Source organism: Thalassophryne amazonica, chromosome 3 (genome assembly GCF_902500255.1).
Source record: "Thalassophryne amazonica chromosome 3, fThaAma1.1, whole genome shotgun sequence".
Taxonomy (NCBI): domain Eukaryota; kingdom Metazoa; phylum Chordata; class Actinopteri; order Batrachoidiformes; family Batrachoididae; genus Thalassophryne; species Thalassophryne amazonica.
This window is the reverse complement of record NC_047105.1, coordinates 36898759-36924400: the sequence shown is the minus strand read 5'-3', so window position 1 is coordinate 36924400 and position 25642 is coordinate 36898759. Positions and strand designations below refer to the sequence as shown.

Sequence of the window (25642 nt, the reverse complement as noted above, 5' to 3'; positions counted from 1 at the left end):
AATCTGTATGATAGTAATCTGTATGTACCACAGCCAATTGAATTTGGTTACAAAACTGCCAAATAGGAAGTGAGGTCATATCTCTGCAACGCTTTGATGAACCAAAAGCAAACTTCGTACAGAGATTTATTGCCCCACTGTCAGGACACATTAAAGATTGGTGTCATTTACGCTCTAGGGAGCGCTGATTAGTCAAATTATATGGTGTATATGGAATGTTAGCGATGTCATGTCAAGTTTTTGTAGTGGCCAGTGGTAGAAATCCTTACAGCTGCTTCTCAAACATGGTGACACGATGCTTAGCCAAGAGTTGCCTTGTTTTGTCGGTCCAAAATCCAAAGATGATAAATTTATGGTGATTTAAAACAAAGAAAATCCTTCAATACCAGAAGCTGAAAGCACTTCATTTTTATTTATTTGCTTTTTGAGGTTTATTCAAACAGCTGTGAAATGATTTTTTCAAACTTGTCTCAGTTGACTTTAAGACGTGGAGCCTGACTGACTGACCTCGCTCTCCTTCCTGCTCAGACTAGTTCATGTGGTATTGACCTTTTGACCTGCAGTCGACCAAGCTGGACCTCCCCCTCCCTTTTCTTCTTTAGTTACATTGATTTAAGAGGTCAGCAGGTCAGATAAAACATTCAATCTCAATTATGGCTGCAAATATAACAAATGCATGTGTTTTCTTTGTCAAATGATGTAATGATTATGTTCTTGATTGATATGGGGAAAAATATGTGAAACTCAAACTTTACACAGCCCAAAACAATGAAAGAAATGAATAAACAATTAAAATCTCCTACCATCAAACCATTGTATATATTCAGTTTTATGACTGTTTCATAGAGTTTACATTCTGTATCTCAAATAACTCGTGCCTCCACACAAATCAGAAGAAAGGATTTGGTAGGAATTTAGCCATAAAAGAAAAGGAAAGTGAGGCTGATGGTTGAGCTAGACACACATTGAAAGTGGTCTGTGAGAGAGAGAGAGAGAGCATCAAAACAGAGAAATGCATCCTAAATCATAGAAATGAACATTTAACAGGTGGTTTAGTAGTGGCTGCATTCTAAAACTATAATAACAGTCACACATACACACAACCTTACACGTCACAGCAGTTCTACCATAAGACTCAACGGGTTAAATGAAAATATTTGTTACAAAGGTGGATATAGAGTTGTAATTTTGATTTGGCTTCAGTCCCCATCTCAGTGGTGGGATTCGCCGAGATGATCTTGAATCCTGCCGACAGGACAGGCAAGGGATGGAGCCCATCCCCCTCTGACAGACAGGGACCAGGTTGTGGAGGTAGTGTCAAGCAGATAACTGAAAAACAGAGACAGGTAAGGGAGACAGGGTAGCTTTTAAAAGGACATACCTGTGTGTTAATGGTTTCTGGAGGTGATTAGCGATGGCATGTGTTTGTGGTTATTTGCATGGCTGTAGACAATTAGCTGATTGTGAGAGATGTTGAATCGTAAGTCATCTGGTAGAACTGACGCTATGTTTCATATGTTGTAGTTGAAGCAGACCAGGTTCATCCAGCAGCACCAGTTCTGCATACCTTCCTTCTGTCTCTAAACCAAGGCTGCCAAATGTGGGGCTCATGGGCCATTCTTGCTCCACACTCCCTTTGTTTTGGCCCTCTGCATATGAATAAATTACTAATTGACAAATTGTAAATTCCTAGTAGCAATTTAAAAATGATTAACTTTATTGTTGTTATGACTTTGTAATTTTATTTCAGATTTAGAATGTTACTCTTCTACAAAATATAACATACTTAATTGTAGGTATATAATTCACACATCAACATTTACTTTTGGCCCCAGGCGCTCCAAATTAATTTAAGGCCCTTCAAAGTAAATAATTTAACATCTGCTTTATGTGGCTCTGAAGTTAAATTCAACCTGAAATATGCATGTTTGTCAGTTTCTTTAATTTTCAAAGCCACTGCTTGTTATTCATACGGCTACTAATTTAAATGTATTTATCAGATAGTTTGCATGTTCTCCCCATGTTTGTGTGGGTTTCATCTTGCTGGGTGCTCTGGCTTCCTCCCACATTTAAAGACATGCAAGTTAGGTGAATTGGAGACTTTCTTGGCCTCATATTTAAATGTTGACAGGACTGTAACAGTAAAACTTACAATTTCTAAACTACATTGTTTAACAATGTAACTATTAAATTCTTTCTAACATTTAAATTCTTTCTTAACATTTTATTTGTTGAATTTATTATTATTAGTAGTAGTAGTAGTAGTATGAAAAAATGTCTTCAAAAGTGGACCTTTAATCTAGCGGTGTTCTGGGGGCCATGCTCCCCAACCACCCCCCCATCTGGATTCACCCGTTTTGCCATCTGAGCAGGAAGAATGGACACCGTGTATTTATGACCAAATTGACAGGTAAGCGTTTTATCAGCGTTTTTTATGTCATGTCATCCTCAAAAAGCCATTAGGTGCATTAGAGTGGGAAAAGTGTTAGTATTTGTTGTTAATGTGTCGTGGGTCTTCAGCTGTTTTTAGCGAGCACACACAGAGCAGCTCAGAGTTTTAAAGAAAAAAAAAGCATAAAAATGTCTTTGTAAAGCTCAGTGCAGGTGTACTGCCATCACCGTGCTTTGAGAGACGACAACTGTTTTTTCAACTCTGAGCTGCTGCACAAAACTGCAGATGAACTGCTCACAGCTCACTGAAATAAGACCGCCGTCCATGGACCAGTTTTAATGCTGCAATCGACCCACAATACAAAAATAATAGTAACGCACATTGACTTTAATCTGATTACTGATTTGGAAAGATTAACGCGTTAGATTACCCGTTACTGAAAAAAGTGGTCAGATGCTCCCAGACATAACTTAACGTGTAGATCCATATCAGATCTGCTGTGGTGGCCCAAGTGAAAATGCTTTTCACTACTTTAATCAAATTTGGGGGCACAAATTAAATGTGCCAAAAATGTTTTGCACAACAGTAAAGTTTTAAGTTTTTCTAAAAATTCATTCAATGGTTTTTACTCGAGGCCATCAAATATGGCCATCGGGTATTGTGAAGACTCTGCATCTGTCCATCCGTCTGTCTGTGCTCAGCATAAGTCCACTGCCAGAGTCTTCAAATTTATAAGGAACATTCTTGGGACAAGTTCAAAGATGGCTAACCTTGACCTATTTTAAGAGGTTAAAAAGTCAAATTCTGTTTCATTCTGTTCCTTTTTTTTAATAGCGGCGTGGGGGGACAGCCAATCAGAGTAGAGTGGCACCATGATGTCAGTGGCTGGTCTTGCTAGCTGTAAACTTTGTTTCATTTGTATGTAAATATAAACTCTTTGTCAAATATTATGTAAAAGGTCGCGAGAAATAAACACTTATAAAACTGAAAAAAAAAATTTATTATTTTTTTTGGAACCTAACACCTCTGGAGTGATTTATAAGACATCTCACTAATTCAAAGCTAACTTCTCTTGTCAAAAGCTCATGTAGATGCCATTAAAATGTAAATATTGTTTATGATTTACTGACTGATTGATAGACAGAGGGGCTTTACTGAACATTTACAATTGTACATATACGGGTGATTCTTTAACTACAGGCACTATTGGCATTGTAAATGTAATTTCCACCACACCATTGCCTTACAATATAAAGCGCCTTGGGGCAACTGTTTGTTGTGATTTGGTGCTATATACATGTGCTCTGATGTCACTGTTTATCTCCATAGAAACTACCCAAACAATCTTTCATACAAACTGTATAAAGGGACATTACAGTGTTGTGGTGGAAATTACGGCAATAGTGTGGGACAACTACATTTTGTTTAAAAAAAATCACAACAGTTGTATGACATTGAATACCCCAATTATGTTTTGATTATTTTACTGATATTTTATTCAGAGATATTTTAAAACATTAGAAAAAACGTTTCTTTACCATTTATTTTTATCATTGAAGATCAAAAGTCTGGGTGTGGGACAAGCACAAAACGGCAATATTTGCATATAATGATGTTGAAAAAAGGTGAAAAAGTCATCATAGACTACTAGAACAAATTTCTTAACACACTTTCATTGTAAAGATAACTATAAAAGTGTGAAATTTCCCCTTTTTTCTGTTTTTCATACAATATGATCAAAGGACATAATAAGTGTCCGTAGTCTAAGAATCACCCATACACAGTAAATTTTGCAGGGTAAAATTTACTCTGCTGGGATAACATTTGGTCCCAGTCCAAATAGAGTTAAATATACTCTATCACAGTGCTAAATCAACTCTGTCACAGTGTAAAATTAATTGTTATTTGAGTAGAAACTCTTTATTTGACAAGACGGTAGAGCTGATTTCACTCTATAATAGAGTGTATTTTACTCTTTATAGATTGAGACCAAATGTTATCCCGGCAGAGTATATTTTACTCTGCAAAATTTACTGTGCACATGTAGGATCTTAATAATTAATACAAATAACAATAAATGTATATATATATATATATATATATATATATATATATATATATATATATATATATATATATATATATATATATATATATATATATATATATAGAGGGTGTCTCAAAAAATATACTCAAAAGTACTCTGCTATGTGGATACCAGGAAATGGTTTTGCTGGGAAATAATTGTGTTTTTCCCATTTCAGGAACCCTAAAGTTTGTTCTGCAAAGCATTAAAGTCCTGGAAAAATGCCACAGTTGACCCTAATTCAGAGAATAAAAATTGTCAAGTTCTGTGCAACACATCCTGAGGGCTGACTTGCATCTCTTTTGATACAAAATTCAGTCTCAGAGCGAACTAACTTCCCCGCAAAGGGCAAAGGAGACTTGAATTTGCTAGGTGGTTTTCCAGAAAACTAGAGACAGATTTGTTTCTTCTGAATCTTCAGACAAGGAGGTTACTTTGATCATGTGGTGTAAAAGATAAAGGGTTAAAACATCATAAAGGAAAGACTGAACTAAAATCTGTGCATTGGGGAGAAAACTTACATGCTTTGGCAACATGGTCATGCAGAAAATGTCTGATAATGTTGATTGGTTTTTCTGTGCTGTCAAAATATACTTTTGGGTACATTTCTTTGAGACATCCTATATATCCATACATACATAAACTGAACAAAAATATAAATACAACACTTTTGTTTTTGCTGTCATTTTTAATGAGCTGAACTCAAAGATCTCAAACATTTTCTCTCAAATTTTGTTCACAAATCTGTCTAAGTCTGTGTTAGTGAGCACTTCTTCTTTGCGTTGTGTTTTTGTAGTTTAGTTGGTTTAGTCAGTTTAGTAAATATATATATATATATATATATATATATATATATATATATATATATATGAATGGATGAGATTTACTGTCATTGTCATTACACGAGTGCAACAACAACGAGATTATGTCCACACTCCAATTACCACAGACAAGCCACAATTATTACTTGTTTACTGTAATAATGGCACACAAAGACAACACATATACATTTGACATTTGACAACAGTCCATTTTCCAAACTGAGGTGATGCGAGTGTGGGGGCGCTGCAGCAACATGTAGTTGCGCCGCCACCATCTTGGGGGAGAACGGGGAGCTACAGCAGCTAAAACTGCACGGCACCGCAGAGGGGGAAGGGAGTGGTGTGAATGGGGGCTGGGATGGGGTGGTGGATGGGGACAGGAGGAGGTGGGAGCATGCTTTCAGTCTCTGCCCATGTGTGAGTGGCAAATGAGTCAGTTTCTGTCCGTGCGTGCTGGAGTTGCAGAAGATAAGAAAGAAGGCAGCCGAATAGTTCACCAAGGCCGTAGAAATTCTTCTGGAGTAAAACAACAGGGTGTTTTGTCCTTCAGAGGCTGATAAGCCTGCCATGTTTATGGCTGAGCAGTGAAACACACCTTTACAGCTTCACATGAACAACCAGATCGAATTATGAATATTCCCTGGTCTCCGACATCTTCCTTTGCAAGGTATGCATTTGCTCCGAGATGTTATCCAATTTGCATCTGAGTTCAAGGGTTAATGCAGTCTGAGAATGTATCGCCTTGCCCAACTCATTAATCATGACGGACAGGTGAGGGGTTGTGGTTCTGGTGGCAGCTGTCTTCCCAATTTTCAGGTAGGTCAGGGCAGCACATAAGCCAATAAGTACCAGCCCGCCTACAATAAAACCACATATAAATAAATCCTCGACGTCCTCCACAGAGAATGGCAAAAAGCATGTGACAAGTCAAGTCTCCCAGGAGTCTAGAACAGAGCCCACAGGGTAGGTTCCATCTGTGCACTCAGGGTCCCCCGGCGCTGATTTCCTTGTTGATAAAATGGTGTCAATAATGTTCAGAGACCAGATGATCAATTCCATGGTTAATCCAATATAGTTTGAAGAATTCACAGTCTGGTGAAGTAGGGGACTTGAAGGTTGGAGCAGAGATAGAGGAGAGAAGAGGAGATGTGACTGCCCTCACCTGAGTCCCAAGCTTGTATAAATACACACACACACACACACACATATATATATATATATATATATATATATATATATATATATATATATGTTTAAAATATATAAAATCATAAACTAACCCTGAGGAGTCCATGGACTCTAAGCGAATCCACATCAGTGTTTATCGTGTGCATGTGTGCCTGTGTGTGTGATGCATGTGTGTGTGTGTGTGTGTGTGTGTGTGTGTGTGTGTGTGTGTGTGTGATGCGTGTGTGTGTTTGTTTCTGGACCCATAAGGGTTGAGGTGGGACAAAGTCACCAGCAAGTCATTCTCAAGTCATGAATTGGCAAGTCTCAAGTCATGATGCCCACCAATTGTTTGCAAGCTGACTTGAGACTTGCCAATTCATGACTTGAGAATGACTTGACAGTGACTTCATCCCACCTCTGGGTTCAGGTAATATACTCACATGACAGAAACAGTTCCTTGACTTGTGTATCTACTTGTGGTCTATTGCAGGAACCATAAAGAGACAAGTATTTTTCTTGAGAAACCTTATTGCAAAATCACTCTGACACATTTGTGGACTGCAGCCTGGTGCTGCTGGGGTTTAGTTCCTCTATGCAGTGAGGCTCATTGTTCCAGACTGTGGCACCAAACAGCAGAATGACTCAGTTGTGCAGCGATGGCGAGTTTCAACTGTTTTCCGAGTAAACAGTGTCACTGGTCAGGTTCCAACTTTCAGAGCTTGTAACAGCCACATTTGTTTTCATACTGGTTTCATTTTCTGTTTGCTTCTTAATGAATAATGAGAGAAATTGTTCACGCCATCTGTCCTCATCATCATCATCATCATCATCAGTCAGCCTGAGGCGTGCTGCTACACCTCACTCGCCTCGTTACACCCTCCCATAATGCATATTTACCTTTGTTTGTGCAGGAGAGCTGACGGTTTGAGAGGAACCTGACGAACAGAAGCGTGACAGAGTAAAGAGGGCTAAGTACTCCACACAGGCAGGTGAGATGAACAGTGTTTGCCAAAACGCCAACAGTAATAACTTCAAAGAATTAGAATTCCTGCATCAATATGTAACCAATCAGTAACAATAGCTAACTGACTGATAAGTGATGATGGCATCATCACATTTTGTGGCATTCCTGAGGACGGCATTCTTTGGTGTATTGTGAGAAGGTGGCACCCAAATACAATATTTAAAAAACCTACAATTAAGAAAATAATGCAATGCTAAAGTACCCTCAACCATATGATCATTGTCTTCTTTATAATTTGCAGCTGTTTAATTGGTATCCCAGTGTAAAGTGTGTGTATATATATATATATATATATATATATATATATATATACACACACACACACACACATTTATTATACATGCTATTGTCTTAGGGCCCTGTCCCACTGGCGTTTATGAGGATTTGCGCATGAAATGAGGAGACAAAAGCTGAGCGTCCGCAACAAACGTGGGCGGAAATGACAAATGTCCCGGGGTGTATCAGCGAATACATGAGGAAGAAAAGCAGATATAACAGGGAACAGAAGCGAAGGCGACCGCGGAGGCACCCCCATGAGGGGCACAGCGGCCGTGATGCACTCGCTTCATCCGTGCCCACTCTGTCTGCATGCGCGACATACCATTTGCGATCGTGATGTGGCCCTGCTGGGCACACGTCATATCTGTTTTGCACGCTGTCCCGGTCCGCCGCCAAGCCGCGCCAACCCGTCGGTTGCGGATATCAGCGGATGACAGGGGATATGCGGCGTGTTGGTTGTGTATGTCCTGCATATGTCTTCAGTATGTGTTCAGGCAGTGATGCGGATCTCATCCGCAGCAGGATTTTTGAGCCACTCAAAAATCATGGCTGCGGACATGCGTGCCTCTGCGGATGATCACGGACGTGTTCGGATGGCGGCCGACTCATACAGGAATGTTACACGGTTATTGCAGTTGTTTGGCGGATATGGGCCACTTTTGTGCGCATTCCATCCGCAAATCCTCCTAAACGCCAGTGGGACAGGGCCCTTACATACAATTTGTACAAGTTCAATAAAGCCTCTCTATCAATGATTTTTAGGTCAAAGATCAATACATTTGAAGGAAGAATCGAAGCATGAGCACACATTATTCCATCCGTTTATTCTATCTTTTGAAAAATTTTATATTGTGCAAAATGCCAGTCTGACATGCTTCAAAACACGCTGGTCAAGAAAAAAGTGTGTTAAGAATTTTCAATCTGATGACTTTGAATCTCCATAAACTACACGTTTTGGATCATTTATTATCTTTCATTATTAAATTGTATTAAAGTTGCAGTTTACACAAAAAAAATCATTTTAATGTCCGTGGGTTTCCTCTCTTTATGCTCGTTCCTGCCGAGGTGATGCATTAGACTGGATAAAACATTACCATCGCATTTTTAAAGTAGCCTGATAATGACGATGACTGATGCTAGCTCATGAAATCACAGAACAATTAGCGTCAATATACAGCACTTACGGTGGTCGTGCTATTGCTGTCCGTGTTTCCACTATGGGTGTGACCACTTTCAATCCCATACTTTTGACTTCAGTGTTTGGGAGCTTTTAACCATATCATCATTGTTGCTACAGTTAAGGTGCCCTGACACTTGCACAACTTTGATCCACGCACATGTACGCACTCTGCCGTGCAGGAGAGTAAACTCATCTTAAACTTATTGTAAACCGTTGTAAACAGTGCGCAACTTTGTGCATGTGCGCAAAGACAATTTTAAAATGTTTCCATCACACATTAATGACGTGAACGTCAAATGAACATTGCACAAACAATTCAAAAACACTGCGTGTGAGTGCGTGTGAGTGCGAGTGACTGCGTCAGCACACCGCATCAGAGCGCTGCTCGTCTGAACGATTATAACGAGATGTTACATCTTTCATAAACGTACATTGACAGCTACTTATAAGAAGGAATGAACATGCAACTGTTTTACCAAGCCATTACAATATAAACATGACAAATAATTACCTTTTTAGATGGTTCCAAATGCTACAGACAACTTGTCGACAGCTGCTGAATGTAACTAATAAAGTAACTAGTAATCAAACTTGGTTATTTTTAAGATTAAGTACTCAGCAAAGTAACTAATAGTTACTTTACTTAACTAATAGTTACTTTGCTGATTAGTTACTTTACTGATTACTCAAACTTAAGATTAACCAAGTTAGATTACTAGTTACTGTATTAGTTACATTACTTATTAGTTACAAGTTGTTGGCAGCTGCATATAGCTGCTAATGAAGTAACTGTATAAAGTAACTGTACAAAGTAACTAAAAAGTAACTTTTCAAAGTAACTGTGGCAACACTGCATATCATTATTGCCGCAGTCCGAATTTGTGGCCACAGCCATGATATTTTAAAAGTGACATTGTGAAATGATTGTGATATCCAAAAGGTAAAGTCATGTTTAAAAAAAAATGCATTGACTAAAAATATTGATGTTGGCGCATTTACAGGGTCAGCATCATTGATTACATTGACTAATCAAGGAAGCTCTAATTTGCATACAAGGTTCCAGATCTGGGTCAAACCTGATTTGTGTCTCATCAGTGGGACTGTGTCAAAGTCCAGCCCAGTCTCACGCCTTTTTTTATACTCCTGTCACAAAATGAGTCGCATATTCGTGACGCGTTTTTTTTATTTTACTATTTCTAACTCTACCCCTTATCAGGGCCCACGGCATGGGGGAGACTGAACGCTGGACACAAACGTAGACTTAACAGACTCAGAGGCTTTATCTTAGAACACAGGCGAGGATACAGTACACAGGGGGTCAATCAGCGATGTAGAAGTACGGGAAAGCACAAGGCAAAAAGGCGTGGTCAAACAGGCTGGGTTCAGAGGCATGGCGAGACAGTATAACACAGGCTGAAGCAAAAAGGCAAGGTCAAAAAACAAGCGAGGTTATAATCGGCAGAACACAATGATCAAGGACTACAAAAATACACAGGCTGGAGTGAAGACAAGAAGTGCAACAAATGAGCAGTAAGGGAAAGAACCAGGTGGGCTTAAATACAAGGTGTGGTGATCAAGGTAAGTGAGAACAGGTGTGTGGGAAAACAAAGATGAGAGAGGACAGGTGCAGAGAGTGCAGTAACACAAAGCAGACAGACTCAGAGGGAAGAAGTGGTGCAAGATAATGCAGAGACAGAAACACTAAGCAGAGTGGAGAGCAGGAGCAAAAAGGCAGACAGAAGGAATACAGAACTATAACCAAGACATTAAAGGCTGAGGCAGAAACTAAACTGGAACTCGCAATGTGGCAAAACTATAACATCTAATACAACTAATGACTGTGCAGACAATAAATGATAAACAGAGCACAAAACTAATAACAAAAGTAATGTGCACAGAAAAGAGATCATCAGAACTAAACCAAGATGAGACTATAATAAAATGAACAGATAAATAAAACCAGAGATTGAAATCATGCTAAACAGAAAATCAAAGACGAATGGCTCACAGATAAAAAGACAAAACAGCACATGAGCCCAGATCCAGGGCAAATCAATCAATCAATCAACTTTTTTCTTGTATAGCGCCAAATCACAACAAACAGTTGCCCCAAGGCGCTCCACATTGCAAGGCAAGGCCATACAATAATTATGAAACACAGTCTACGTCTAAAGCAACATAACCAAGGGATGGTCCAGGGTCACCCGATCCAGCCCTAACTATAAGCCTTAGCGAAAAGGAAAGTTTTAAGCCTAATCTTAAAAGTAGAGAGGGTATCTGTCTCCCTGATCTGAATTGGGAGCTGGTTCCACAGGAGAGGAGCCTGAAAGCTGAAGGCTCTGCCTCCCATTCTACTCTTACAAACCCTAGGAACTACAAGTAAGCCCGCAGTCTGAGAGCGAAGCGCTCTGATGGGGTAATATGGTACTACGAGGTCCCTAAGATAAGATGGGACCTGATTATTCAAAACCTTATAAGTAAGAAGAAGAATTTTAAATTCTATTCTAGCATTAACAGGAAGCCAATGAAGGGAGGCCAACACGGGTGAGATATGCTCTCTCCTGCTAGTCCCCGTCAGTACTCTAGCTGCAGCATTCTGAACCAACTGAAGGCTTTTTAGGGAACTTTTAGGACAACCTGATAATAATGAATTACAATAGTCCAGCCTAGAGGAAATAAATGCATGAATTAGTTTTTCAGCATCACTCTGAGACAAGACCTTTCTGATTTTAGAGATATTGCGTAAATGCAAAAAGGCAGTCCTACATATTTGTTTAATATGCGCTTTGAATGACATATCCTGATCAAAAATAACTCCAAGATTTCTCACAGTATTACTAGAGATCAGGGAAATGCCATCCAGAGTAACGATCTGGTTAGACACCATGCTTCTAAGATTTGTGGGGCCAAGTACAATAACTTCAGTTTTATCTGAGTTTAAAAGCAGGAAATTAGAGGTCATCCATGTCTTTATGTCTGTAAGACAATCCTGCAGTTTAGCTAATTGGTGCGTATCCTCTGGCTTCATGGATAGATAAAGCTGGGTATCATCTGCGTAACAATGAAAATTTAAGCAATACCGTCTAATAATACTGCCCAAGGGAAGCATGTATAAAGTGAATAAAATTGGTCCTAGCACAGAACCTTGTGGAACTCCATAATTAACTTTAGTCTGTGAAGAAGATTCCCCATTTACATGAACAAACTGTAATCTATTAGACAAATATGATTCAAACCACCGCAGCGCAATGCCTTTAATACCTATGACATGCTCTAATCTCTGTAATAAAATTTTATGGTCAACAGTATCAAAAGCAGCACTGAGGTCCAACAGAACAAGCACAGAGATAAGTCCACTGTCCGAAGCCATAAGAAGATCATTTGTAACCTTCACTAATGCTGTTTCTGTACTATGATGAATTCTAAAACCTGACTGAAACTCTTCAAATAGACCATTCCTCTGCAGGTGATCAGTTAGCTGTTTTACAACTACCCTCTCAAGAATCTTTGAGAGAAAAGGAAGGTTGGAGATTGGCCTATAATTAGCTAAGATAGCTGGGTCAAGTGATGGCTTTTTAAGTAATGGTTTAATTACTGCCACCTTAAAGGCCTGTGGTACATAACCAACTAACAAAGATAGATTGATCATATTTAAGATTGAAGCATTAAATAATGGTAGGACTTCCTTGAGCAGCCTGGCAGGAATGGGGTCTAATAAGCATGTTGATGGTTTGGATGAAGTAACTAATGAAAATAACTCAGACAGAACAATCGGAGAGAAAGAGTCTAACCAAATACCGGCATCACTGAAAGCAGCCAAAGATAACGATACATCTTTGGGATGGTTATGAGTAATTTTTTCTCTAATAGTCAAAATTTTGTTAGCAAAGAAAGTCATGAAGTCATTACTAGTTAAAGTTAATGGAATACTCAGCTCAATAGAGCTCTGACTCTTTGTCAGCCTGGCTACAGTGCTGAAAAGAAACCTGGGGTTGTTCTTATTTTCTTCAATTAGTGATGAGTAGAAAGATGTCCTAGCTTCACGAAGGGCTTTCTTATAGAGCAACAAACTCTTTTTCCAGGCTAAGTGAAGATCTTCTAAATTAGTGAGACGCCATTTCCTCTCCAACTTACGGGTTATCTGCTTTAAGCTACGAGTTTGTGAGTTATACCACGGAGTCAGACACTTCTGATTTAAAGCTCTCTTTTTCAGAGGAGCTACAGCATCCAAAGTTGTCTTCAATGAGGATGTAAAACTATTGACAAGATACTCTAACTCCCTTACAGAGTTTAGGTAGCTACTCTGCTCTGTGTTGGTATATGACATTAGAGAACATAAAGAAGGAATCATATCCTTAAACCTAGTTACAGCGCTTTCTGAAAGACTTCTAGTGTAATGAAACTTATTCCCCACTGCAGGGTAGTCCATCAGGGTAAATGTAAATGTTATTAAAAAATGATCAGACAAAAGGGAGTTTTCAGGGAATACTGTTAAGTCTTCTATTTCCATACCATAAGTCAGAACAAGATCTAAAATATGATTAAAGTGGTGGGTGGACTCATTTACTTTTTGAGCAAAGCCAAATCATGACACCCCTTCCACTAACCTTAACGATAATCCTCTAGACCCCCCCCCCCACACACACACACACACACACACACACACACACACACACACACACACACACCATCACCCCGTATTTCATGCTCCTGTCACAAAATGAATTTGTGGTCCCATCACAAAAAGCACTGCATTTTTTGCTTTTTCTTGATGTTATCACAAACCATACATTAATTGACATTTCATGATGTCATCTCGAAATGGCACGAGATTGGGTTTGAACAGTCACAATGGATGTGGTCACTTCAGAGCATGAACATTAGCAGTGCCAACATAAACATGGAATCTGACATAAAGTCTTAAGAAATCACCTTCTACTGCCCAGAAAATATCATGTACATTCAAGCCAAGCTCATAAATGAACCAATCAGATTCAGGTACATTCATATTTTTCGCTAACGTGATTTGAATCTCATTCTTTGCTTCACTGATGCCTTTATTACACCCATGTATCACATGTGGGGGTATTTTCAATCCTGCGTGTCCATACGTATATGAACAAAATAAGTCCAAGAGTTTTTATCTGATTTGGACCAAACTTGGTGGAATAACTTGAGGCCAGCCAAGAATAAAGTGATTAGGTTTTGATAGAAATCAGTTAAAAGTTAAGGCACAGCTCCAGGTCAGATTTTCTGGCCCAGTGCTTATATATATAGGGATTGTTTTGAATGGAAAGGGTGAAAGATCCACCTACGGTTTCAACAAAATAGCAATATGAAGATAAAATCTCCTTTTTTGTATGGTTTAATGACCTTTCACCTGAAGGTCATAGCTGTTTAACTCAAATAATTGGGAAGCGACGTGGATTAAAAATGGTAGAAGGGGTGTGTGTTGCTGAAGATTAAAGTGGTTTACGTTCGGACAGAAGTGATAAAATGTTAAGGCTGCACAGAACCAGGTATGATTATGGGACCACTGAATCAAAAATAAATAACTTGCATCAGTCAGTGTCAAACATGAGGAACGAGCTTTCTGACACTTCCTTTTGTCTCTCGCAGGTTTTCTTTTGCTCTATTTCAGAGACAGTACACACACTGCAGGTGAGTCTTTACGCGTCATTCTTCACTGAACTGATCAAATTCAAGCTTAAGTCTCCCATGTGCCTTCTGGCAAACTGTAGCTGAAATTTCACAGCCTCTTTTTAAGAAAATCCTTCTCTGTTCCACACAATGAAGCTGTTTAACCTGTGATGCAACAGACAAAAGTTGTACAATGCACGGGTTCTCCAATCTGAGCCTCAGAACTCCATAACTCCTTCACATTTGTCTGGGTGCCTTGGTGGCTTCCCTCACTAGTCTCCTTCTTGCATGGTGTTATCATTTTCTGATTCAACACAAAACCAATTCACCAGCACTGTTCATGGCCACACCGTATTTTAGGAACAATACCTAAGTGGACACACAGAGAAGTGTGATTCTACTTTGATTTAAAAGAGGGGAAGCTGGTTGTGAAAACCACAACTGCACCAGGTGGAAGATATGTCTCATAATGTTAACTAACGCATTGTCCGTGGGGATCCTTGGGCTCTAGATTGGGTAGTGCTTATACAATAGGTAGCTGATATTTTTCAAGTGTGGTAAAAAATTATGCAAAGTTTCTATAATGAGTTGGAATAGCGTGTGAGTCCAGAAAGTTTTTATAGAACCTTAGACCTTAGACCTCAACTGTTTTTAGAGGAAGAACTCAACCCTTTTATTTCCTGTGAATTGTGTATTTTTTTAATGTTAATTTACGGTCTTAATGTATTTATTAATTGTTTAAGTTCTTGTTTTTATTATTATTTTTTTTTTACTTCTATTTTGTCATTTGATTTTTAAATGGACCACAATGTAATCAAGTGTTTTCACTTTGTTCTGTCATCCATGTATTTTTAACATATTTACAATTACATTAAATAAAATCAAGCATGCACACATGTACACAGAGGCCTTTTCGCTTTTAATATATAGATTATTTACCATCTCCTGCTGGAATGGCATGTGAGTCCAGAATATAATTGTCAACATCCATTGTTCACTGTTGTTAACTAATATCCATAGTTTCTCCAAAAATATTTGCCCTATCAATGTTCCATTTTGACTGTGTTCATCCTTAACCTAAAATGCATAAACATACCAAACAGAATATGTCAGCTCTCCCCAGTTTGTCCATGATCAGTTATACACATGCATACATGCACGCACACATACAGTACAAAGAGGCCACTTTGCTTTGAACAGTGGTGGAAACAGTTCCACTAATCCGCTAATGCTAATTATCAGAGCGAATGTAGCGAATGGAGTGAAACTAATTTACCCATAATGCACTGCGGCATGTGTCTTAACACTAAAACTTTCTAAATTAGTGCATTACTTTAAAACTAACACATATAGCTGATATTTTCACTTTATAAAATGACAGAAGTGACGTTAATTTAAATAACTCGTCTGGAATTAGTTTGTTTAAGTTTTTAACCAAAAGTCAAAACTGTCTGCCTGTGCATGACTTGGGTGATATGGCACTGTCAGTATTTTTAGCAAATACTTATCATTTCCTTTTACATGTTCTCCTGAAAAATGTCCTAAGTACAGTATAGTTACATTTAGCGGTAGATTATATCCCAAAATTTTTAGAATTTCCCTGTTTATGTTTTCCCAATAGTTATTTATTTTGGAACTAGTGGTTGTTTGGTGCTTGTTTTGGTGGCTTTATTACAATAGAAATCAAACGTTCTGTGTCATATTATTACATTTGATTAGTGCCAAGTACAAACTTAAAGCAGAAAGTCAACACTACAAACACATCTTGATTGTTTCATTTCAACTCCATTATGGTGGTGCACAGAATTAAAATGATAAAAATCTTGATGCCATCCAATTACAAAAGCTTAATAAAATACCACGTTTTTGTGATTATTACCTCCGCCAATGAGGTTACGTTTTCAGTCGCGTTTGTTTGTTTGTCTGTCTGTTTGTCAGCAGGATAACTCAAAACGTTTTGAACAGATTTTGATGAAATTTTGTGGAGTGGTTGGAAATGACAAGAAGAACAAGTGATTAAATTTTAGTGGTGATCCGGATCACGATCCAGATCCCGATGCTAATGTGTTAGCATATCTATGGCATTTTCAATGTTAAAAGTTAGCATTAAGCAGTTGCAGCTGTCATCACGTTCGGGTGCATTTGTTTTCAAATTGTAATATTTCTTAAATTTATTTTTGTTTATATATTAATAATCTAATGATTATTATATACAATTTTAGAGAAATAGACAAAAAGAAATAGATCACTGTGCCAAGGAGGGAATCAGTGACCCTATGGCCTTGTTTAGAGAAGTGTTTCATAAATGTTAAAAAATTCAAATATTTGCAGTTTAGTTGAATAATAAATTTAATTTTGTCTCTTATTTGTTTTTGTCTATAAGCACATGCAATATCAATATCGGTGCTCAGATGACAGTAGCTTCTGGGAAAGGTGCAAGTTGCAATAAACTGTGATGCCAAGCATTAAGGATACATGCTATCCAGTCACAGCAGATTAAACTTTTTTTTACTACTGAGCAAACATCATTGTTAGACTTTTTTAGGTTCAATGATTCCACGGCATGTAGATGTTATGGCGTCAGTGACTCCTTGGCCTTGGCGGAGGTTTGCACTCTCTGAGTGCTTCTAGTTTGTTTACGCTTCTCAGCTGAATCAATAAAACACTCCTGATTAAACGTGAACAGCACAGAAATGCAGAAATGTAACTTTTGTCTGCACCTGGTTATTATGTCCAGATCTGGTTGATCCCCCCCCCCCCCCCCCCCCAAAAAAAAAAATGATTATTTGTTTGTTTGTTTTTGCTGATCTTTGGGGGTTTCATATTTAAAATAAAGATGTTTTCATGTTTCTGAATTTCTTTACTAAATCAGATAAAACCTACAGAGAATTTGTCCCTGAGGTTCCTTATTATTTTGTCCCTCTTTAAGATCAGTTGACGGGGGTCAAGTGTCATGGCTGCGTATGGACAGGCTCAGTACAGCCCCGCCCTCCAGGCTGCAGGACCGTACACGCCTTACGCGCACCACACACAGGGCTACAGCATGCCGTCCTACAGTAAGCACACACATACACTTGTATGTACACACAAGCTTTTAAACAATTTTTAAAGCAAATTACTGTATGAACTCAAATTCCTAATGGCAGGATTTAACTGGCTTTTAAAGGTCATATATTACTAACTGAATCAACTTTGCATAAAATAACACAGTGTAGCTATGACCAGTGACAGCATGTATTTGTAGCAAGATGATGTTTTATGTACGTCAGATGTGTTATTTTATTGTGAATCCAACCAACAAAAATATATGTGTATTTTATTTTTTTTCTGCACATGTGCCATATTTTATGTGCAAATAAAGATGATATATAAAAACTCATATTTCTCTTACCAGATATTAAAACAGAGGACGGACTAAGTCACTCTCCAGGACAGACGGGACTACTGGGATACTCCAACTTCAGCAGCACGCCTCCTGCTCAAACGCTTTATAGCTACTCACACTCTCACGGTTAGTCTCAAACATGGCACAGATTAAGATTAAGAACTCTGACTGCTTCTGAAGACTTTTATCATTGCCAGTTCATTTGTTACTTTACAGAACTCTGAAGGAAAAGCTACAATGTTTTCTCATAAAACAGAGCATTTCTTTTATTTTTGTGCATATCTCATATAAACTGTTTCATTTATTGTAGCAATATTTAACAAATAACACAAGTAATGTAAAAATAAATGCAAAACGTAACTTTTAAATCTTAATTTATTTTAAAGAGCAATAAATTAATTAGTTAATTAAAAATATGTTGCCCAATACCAATTCATCCTGTTTGTAAAATATTTTCCCTTCATTACAGTTTTTTCATTTCATTTATTGTAATAATATTTAACAGATAACACAAGTAATGTAAAAAAAAATGCAAAATGTAAATAGGAAAATAATCTAAGGACTACCAGTCTCTATCACTTCAGTAGATGTCCCTGACATGACTCCACGATGAAGATGAGTGGTACAAATTACATCCATGGGAGAGCAGTGAGAGGAATACCACTGCTATCCCAACAAAAAAACATTCATTATTCTCTGAATTTCATCAAAATGGATCTTAATGATCCTCAAACCTTTTAAGAGCATCTTCTGTGGACCAAAAAGGAGGACTCTTTGGAAAACAGATGCCTCATTGCACTGCACACATTGGACATTATACATAAGGTCAAGTACGTTGGTGTCCATGTGATGATGTGGAGATGCCTCTGAGCTTCATGGCTTTCAGATTTTATCATAATTTAGAGGCACATGAATTCTGCTCTCGACCATAAAATCATGAAGGAAAATGTCCAATCATCATGAGCTAGAGCTTAAGCACAACTGAGTCAGAGAGCAACACAATGATCCAAAGCATAAGATGATCCCACATGTGAATGGCAAGCTCTAGCAGGGCAGTTCATTGACAAAAACCCTCTGGTGCTTTGGAACAAAGTAGTTCTGCAAAGAATAGTCAGGTACAGTTCCAGCACAGCAATGTAAAAGACTCATCGTCAGTTTGCGGAAGTGTTATGATGAAGTTGTTACTGCTGAAATTGATACATCTAACGGTTGGTTGGTTTCTTTCAGTTGCAACAAAGTTCTTTCAGTTGCAACAAAGTACAAGTACAACAAATTTATCTGAAATGACTGGAAGACATGTGTGCAAGCTGTTTGACAATATTGCACATAACACTGGGTCACTGAATAACTCTCAATAACTCTGTTCATTATGTATTCATCCTGCAGAAGGAGGAGGTGTTGTACAGTCTGACTGCCACAGGTAGGAAACACCTCCTGTGGCATTCTGTGGTTCACCTTGGTGGCCTCAGTCTGTGGCTGAAGGTGCTCTGACGGGATGCCAGCGTGGCATGCAGGGGGTGGGAGGTGTTGTCCAGGATGCTGTGCAGTTTCCTCAACATCCTCTCTCTGACACCTCCACCACAGACTCTAGCTCAACCCCCAGGACAGAGCCAGCTCTCCTGATGAGCTTGTTGAGTGTGTTCGTGTCAGGTGCCTTCAGCCTGCTGCCCCAGATGTTCTAGTGACTTTGACTTTGAGCACGATGAAGGACACAACACAGGTTACACAAATGCTGTGACCCAAATGAGAGCGAGCTTTGGAGGGGAAGGGGGGTAACTTTGGTTGGCAGTTGGAGCTGTTCAGTGAGTTACGTGCTGATGACATTGAGTTTGAGCTCTGTGAGGCATACGATGCAGATTACACTAACACTTTAAAAGCTTGGATTAATTTGTAAATTATTCGTAAATTCATCAGTAAATTGCTAATACAGTTTACTATAGAAGTGTTTTAGCTTGTCTGTCTGCTCAAGTTCATCATTTCTTCAGCCATTAGCGCCCTCTTGTGGTGTTGAATTATAGAACCAATGAGTGCTGATGGGTTACCAAGGCTGTTTCTCCAGAGCAGTTCATTAGCTCTGTGTGACAAGTGGCCCAGGTTTTGATGACCATCTATATCAGTTGTCGGCTAGACGGCGGTTTGGAGGAACGACCTTCTCTCAGGAAGCAAAAAGAGATTTTCAGACATTTTGTTTGTTTGTTTTCAGAAGCCTTGTTTTGACAGTAATATGACCACACCATTATTGCTGACTTTTGCATGGACACCTTATAGCACACAAGTATACACCATTTCTGAATTTGTCCTCAGTGAAGAATCATAGAGTGTCTGTCGACTTTTTCCACTCTTCTTCTCCTTTCGGTCACACCTGTTCTCCATTAGCTGCGGTCTGGAGTCCTGGCGTCAAAAGTCTCAGCACCCCTCCTCTTTTCTGGGGGTCAGGCCCCCTTTCTCCACTCAGACCAACAGTACGGCGCGCCCGCACTCCTGTTTTAGGAAGCGAGAGTGAGGAAGCACAAGAGGAGGAGGAGAGAAGATGGATTGAAAACAAGAAAATCACAGAGATGGGCAAAATGTTGAAACATGCGCGGCTCTTTGCCCACGCCTGGATCATTACGTGTTTATATTTCTGCTGTACACATTCTTCCATATCCGGCGCCCAAAGGACAACTCACTCAGTGCAACTTTATTGCTTTGAAAGCAGCGTAAAATTGACCTTGTGTGCCAGAGGGGAGAGGTTAAGGTGCATTTTAGGGAGGGCTGAGAAGGTTTAATGTTGCAGATGGAGGGATGACACTGTTGCCACTCTGTGTATGAGACAGAACAGATGACACAGCATAAAAGAGTAGATAACCATAAAAAAGACCCCTGTGGTCTTACACAATGACCCATTATTTTATGAGCCCTCTTTCACTTCACATATGACTTTATGTCTGGCGATGCATTCACATGCCGTGTATATATCCTCCGTAAAACAGAGGTTCATCCAGTGGTGCAGTACTTTCTTGGTAGTTCCATCCCTATGTGCATAACATGCGCATAAAATGTATGCAAGATTAATAATTACTATTTTAATTTATCAACCAACCATCAATATGTCAATCAACATCAAATCAAATAACACAGACATCAAACGAGCCAAGCAGATATGGTAAAAAAAAAAAATGCAATAAAATACTAGACAGTAAAATCAGGAAAATATTATATTATTGCAGCAAAAATTTCATAGTAAAACCAGTTAGTTAATATATTCTCTAGACAGATACTGTAGATATTAAAAGTGTAGGAGTAGCAGTAATGTAGGAGTACGAGTAATGTGAATTTATGTATATCCTACTTCAGCTTTGGCAATTTATAATTAGGACAGAAGTCATATTTAGGACATAATATGGGGTATATGGAACATAAGTTGCATTTAGGAGATACATTAGAATCAGGCCATAACAGTGAATGATCAGACATAAGTTGTTAGGGTAAATTGTAGTTGAGACATAATAAGTTGTATTTAGGACATATACCTTGAAAGTAGAATTAGTAGAATAAGTTGTAAATACTACATGTCATTAAGTATGATATACAACCCCAATTCCAATCAAAGTTGGGACATTGTGTAAAATGTAAATAAAACAGAATACAGTGATTTGCAAATCCTCTTCAACCTAGATTCAACTGAATACACCACAAAGACAAGATATTTAATGTTCAAACTGATAAACTTTATTGTTTTTGTGCAAATATTTGCTCATTTTGAAATGGATGCCTCCAACACATTTCAAAAAAGCTGGTAAGACCCTTTACACAATGATGTCGGTTTTTAATGTAGTACCGCCTCGAAGGTCACGGGCATTCAATGTTGGTTTTCGGCCTTGCCGCTTATGTGTAGAAAGTTCTCCAGATTCTCTGAATCTTCTGATTATATTATGGACTGTAGATGATGGAATCCCTAAATTCCTTGCAATTGAACGTTGAGAAACATTGTTCTTAAACTGTTGGACTATTTTTTCACACAGTTGTTCACAAAGTGGTGATCCTTGCCTCATCTTTTCTTGTGAATGGCTGAGTCTTTTGGGGATGCTCCTTTTATACCCATTAATGACACTCACTTGTTTCCAATTAACCTCAACAACAAACTGGACTGGACTCACAACACCGACACCCTGTACAAGAAAGGACAGAGTTGCCTCCACCTCCTGAGGAGACTGAGATCCTTTGGAGTAAGCAGGCCTCTGCTTAAGACCTTCTACGACTCTGTTGTAGCCTCTGCTCTCCTCCATGGTGTCGTCTGTTGTGCCCCGGGCAGCACAGCGCAGGAGAGGAAGAGACTGAACAAGCTTGTCAGGAAGTCCAGCTCTGTCCTGGGCTGTCATCTGGACTCTCTGGAGGAGGTGGCTGAGAGGAGGGTGTTAGCCAAGTTCAAATCCATCCTCACCCTCTGCACCGGACTGTAGTGGAGCTGAACAGCTCGTTCAGTGACAGGCTGAGGCACCCTCAGTGCAAGAAGGAACGATACCGCAGGTCGTTCCTCCCTGCTGCTGTCAGACTGTACAATAACACTGTGAAATAACCACATGCAATAATATGTCCACAAATCACGTGCAATATTAATATGTCCACAAATCATGTGCAATAACATCTCGTTTACAAATCACTGCACTAATGTCACCTTATCACATTTAAATTCCACTTCACATATTGTAAATAAGATGCTCCTATCTGTTTTTCAATCCCAATCATGTTTATATATATATATATACGAGGTCTGTCAATAAAGTAACGGTCCTTTTTATTTTTTTCAAAAACTATATGGATTTGAATCACGTGCGATTACATCAGCCAACCTTGAACCCTCGTGCGCATGCGTGAGTTTTCCACGCCTGTCAGTTGCGTCATTCGCCTGTGGGCAGGCTTTGAGTGAGCACTGGTCAACCCCTCTCCTCTTTTTTTTCATTGTTCAGGAATGGCTCAGAGACTGCCGCTTTGCTTGATCAAAATTTTTTCAAAAACTGTGAGGCACATGGAAGTGGATACCATTCGAGAAATTCATACGGTTTTCGGTGAAAATTTTAACGGCTGATGAGAGATTATGGAGTGTTACTGTCACTTTAAGGACTCCCCACGGAGCCGCAGGGCGCGCCGCACCCCGAGCCACCGTCGTCTGCCTGTTTCGAGCTGAAAACTTCCAAATTTAAGACTCTGTTGACCCAGGACGTCGTGAGAGAACAGAGAAGTCTCAGAAGAGATCGGGATCAGCAGTTTATCCAGACATTCCACTAAGGACATTTTGTAATGAAAGACGTGCGGACGGATTCGCACGTCGGCACCCAGCACGGCACCACAGGAAAAACACCTCAATGTTGATAACCATTCCTAAGATTTAGGCGGATTTCGATGGCTTTTAGTCGAGTGAGTATCCGAGAAATTGTTTAACAGCTGGGCATGTTCCATCTTGTTCTGTAAGGCTTCCAACGGAGGTGTTTTGCTGTGGCGCCGGGCCATGAGCGGCTGCTCGCCGACGTGCAAATCCGTCCACACGTCTTTCATTACAAAATCTCCTTTAACAGTGGAATGTCCGGATAAACTACTGATCCCGACCTCTTCTGAAACTTCTCTGTTCTCTCACGACGTCCTGGGTCAACAGAGGCTTAAATTTGGAAGTTTTCAGCTTGAAACAGGCTGGCGACGTGGGCTAGGAGCGCGGCGCGCCCTGCGGCTCCGTGGGGAGTCTTTAAAGTGACAGTAACACTCCATAATCTCTCATAACAATAAGAAATATACTCAAAATCTGGATTAATCTTTTTAGTCACATAGCACTACTATTATTCTGAACACTACTGTATATGCATGTATGTGTGTATGTGTGTGCATATATATATATACATACATATTCTATTTCTACCTCATTTTCTTATGCCCTGTACTGTTACAAGTATTATTATTATTGCTTATCCTCGCACACGCTGTTTGATGAACATTTTCCTCTACTTGCACCCATCTTGTGTGTTTTTTAAGAGCTGATGTAATGTGAATTTCTCTTCTGTGAGATCAATAAAGTTTATCTTATCTTATCTGTTCACCTGTGGAATATTCCAAACAGGTGTTCTTTGAGCATTTATCAACTTTCCCAGTCTTTTGTTGCCCCTGTCCAAACTTTTTTGAAATGTGTTGCAGGCATCCATTTCAAAATGAGCAAATATATGCACAAAAACAAAAAAGTCTATCAGTTTGAACGTTAAATATCTTGTCTTTGTGGTGTATTCAATTGAATCATTGCATTCTGTTTTATTTACATTTCTTGTCCCAACTTCATTGGAATTGGTGTTGTAATAAGTGATATGTGGGACATAAGTAAAAAGTAGTATGTAATAAGTTAAAATTATGCATAATAAGCTGGAGATAAAACATAAGTCGTAAGTGAGGTATACGTTGCAAATGGGACGTATATCATAATTTAAACAGTATGAAGTATGAAGTGAGTATGAATAAGATATTCTACTTGTGTTAAGATATTATACTTGGGTTACCTGACCGGAAAATCACAAAGGGCCCTTGGGCAAGGTCCTTAATACCCAAGGTGCTCCCGGTGTGTTGTGAGTTCCTTGCATGGCAGCACCCTGACATCGGTGTGTGAGTGTGTTTGTGTGAATGGGTGAACGTGAGGCATAATTGTAAAGTGTTTTGAGCATCTGATGCAGATGGAAAAGTGCTATATAAATGCAGTCCATGTATTTCTTATGAGTCATAATTCAGACTTAATAAGTCATAAGAAGGATACAAGTCGTAAATAGGACATATTCTTGACAATATTTGGGACAGAATGACTCCTAGTTATGATATAATAAGTCACATTTATGGTCGGGCTCAGTATGTTCTAGTTGGGACTTATTTCGATTACGAGACTGTACTGTTTAATAATCAAGGAAAAAGTAGAATATCAGATTTTTTTTAATGGGGGGGTGTCAAGGTAAGAAATGAATCTTTCAAACTCCACTTAAACTATTATTCCGCAGGACTGTGACATCGTCATGATGTAATTAGCAGATCACTGGTACATGTGGTACAGTAACATCACTTCAGTACTACATTGTGAAGCTGGTACTGCAGTCTAACTCTGATCTCTCCATACCGTGATTAGCTCCAGTACAACTCAGCTGACCGCTTTCATATTTACAACCACATCCAAAGGATTCAAACTTCAACTGATTTCAGCAGAAATATTTTGGGGTAACGTATTGTACTGGCACAAAAACGGCCACGTAAACACACTCAGACTTGATTGCGGCCTGTCAGAATCCAACTGCTGAACCAACAAGTGCTTTTCAACAGAGTGCATAGTTTGACTCTGAAGGACAATGTTCCCAAACAAAACAAATTTGTTTGAATATTTTTATGCATAAATCATTAACTGCAAACTTCAAACAGTAATAAACTGCCACAACAACCAAATGTTTGTAGGATACCAGAATGTTTCCATCTCGTCCATTATACTGTACACAATACACAAGTACACACATCCACCACAAAACGTACATATACTGCACTGTATACACAACCGTAACCAAACGGGACGATGACAGACTTTTGGTGTTTACTCTTGAGACCTCCTGTATTTATTTATTTATTTATTTAATTTTCCGTTTGCTGCTTTCAAAGTCATTGTAGTCCTGGGAAATT

The 25642-nt window shown here is 39.0% G+C and overlaps 1 protein-coding gene across 3 annotated transcripts in view; it reads left to right on the top strand.

The window, feature by feature from the left end:
* The window catches only part of LOC117506553 (eyes absent homolog 2-like), a 120819-nt gene that overhangs the window by 42311 nt on the left and 52866 nt on the right, over positions 1 to 25642 (top strand). The window contains exons 2-5 of one of the 3 annotated variants that reach the window (XM_034166062.1): positions 7381 to 7453; positions 14569 to 14613; positions 17522 to 17648; positions 17987 to 18103. In XM_034166062.1, the coding sequence (XP_034021953.1) occupies positions 17546 to 17648; positions 17987 to 18103 (220 nt within the window). In that variant the 5' untranslated portion in view covers positions 7381 to 7453; positions 14569 to 14613; positions 17522 to 17545. Of the gene's footprint in view, positions 1 to 7380; positions 7459 to 14568; positions 14614 to 17521; positions 17649 to 17986; positions 18104 to 25642 lie in introns of all 3 variants that reach the window. The other 2 variants (XM_034166061.1, XM_034166060.1) reach the window with 2 other exon arrangements.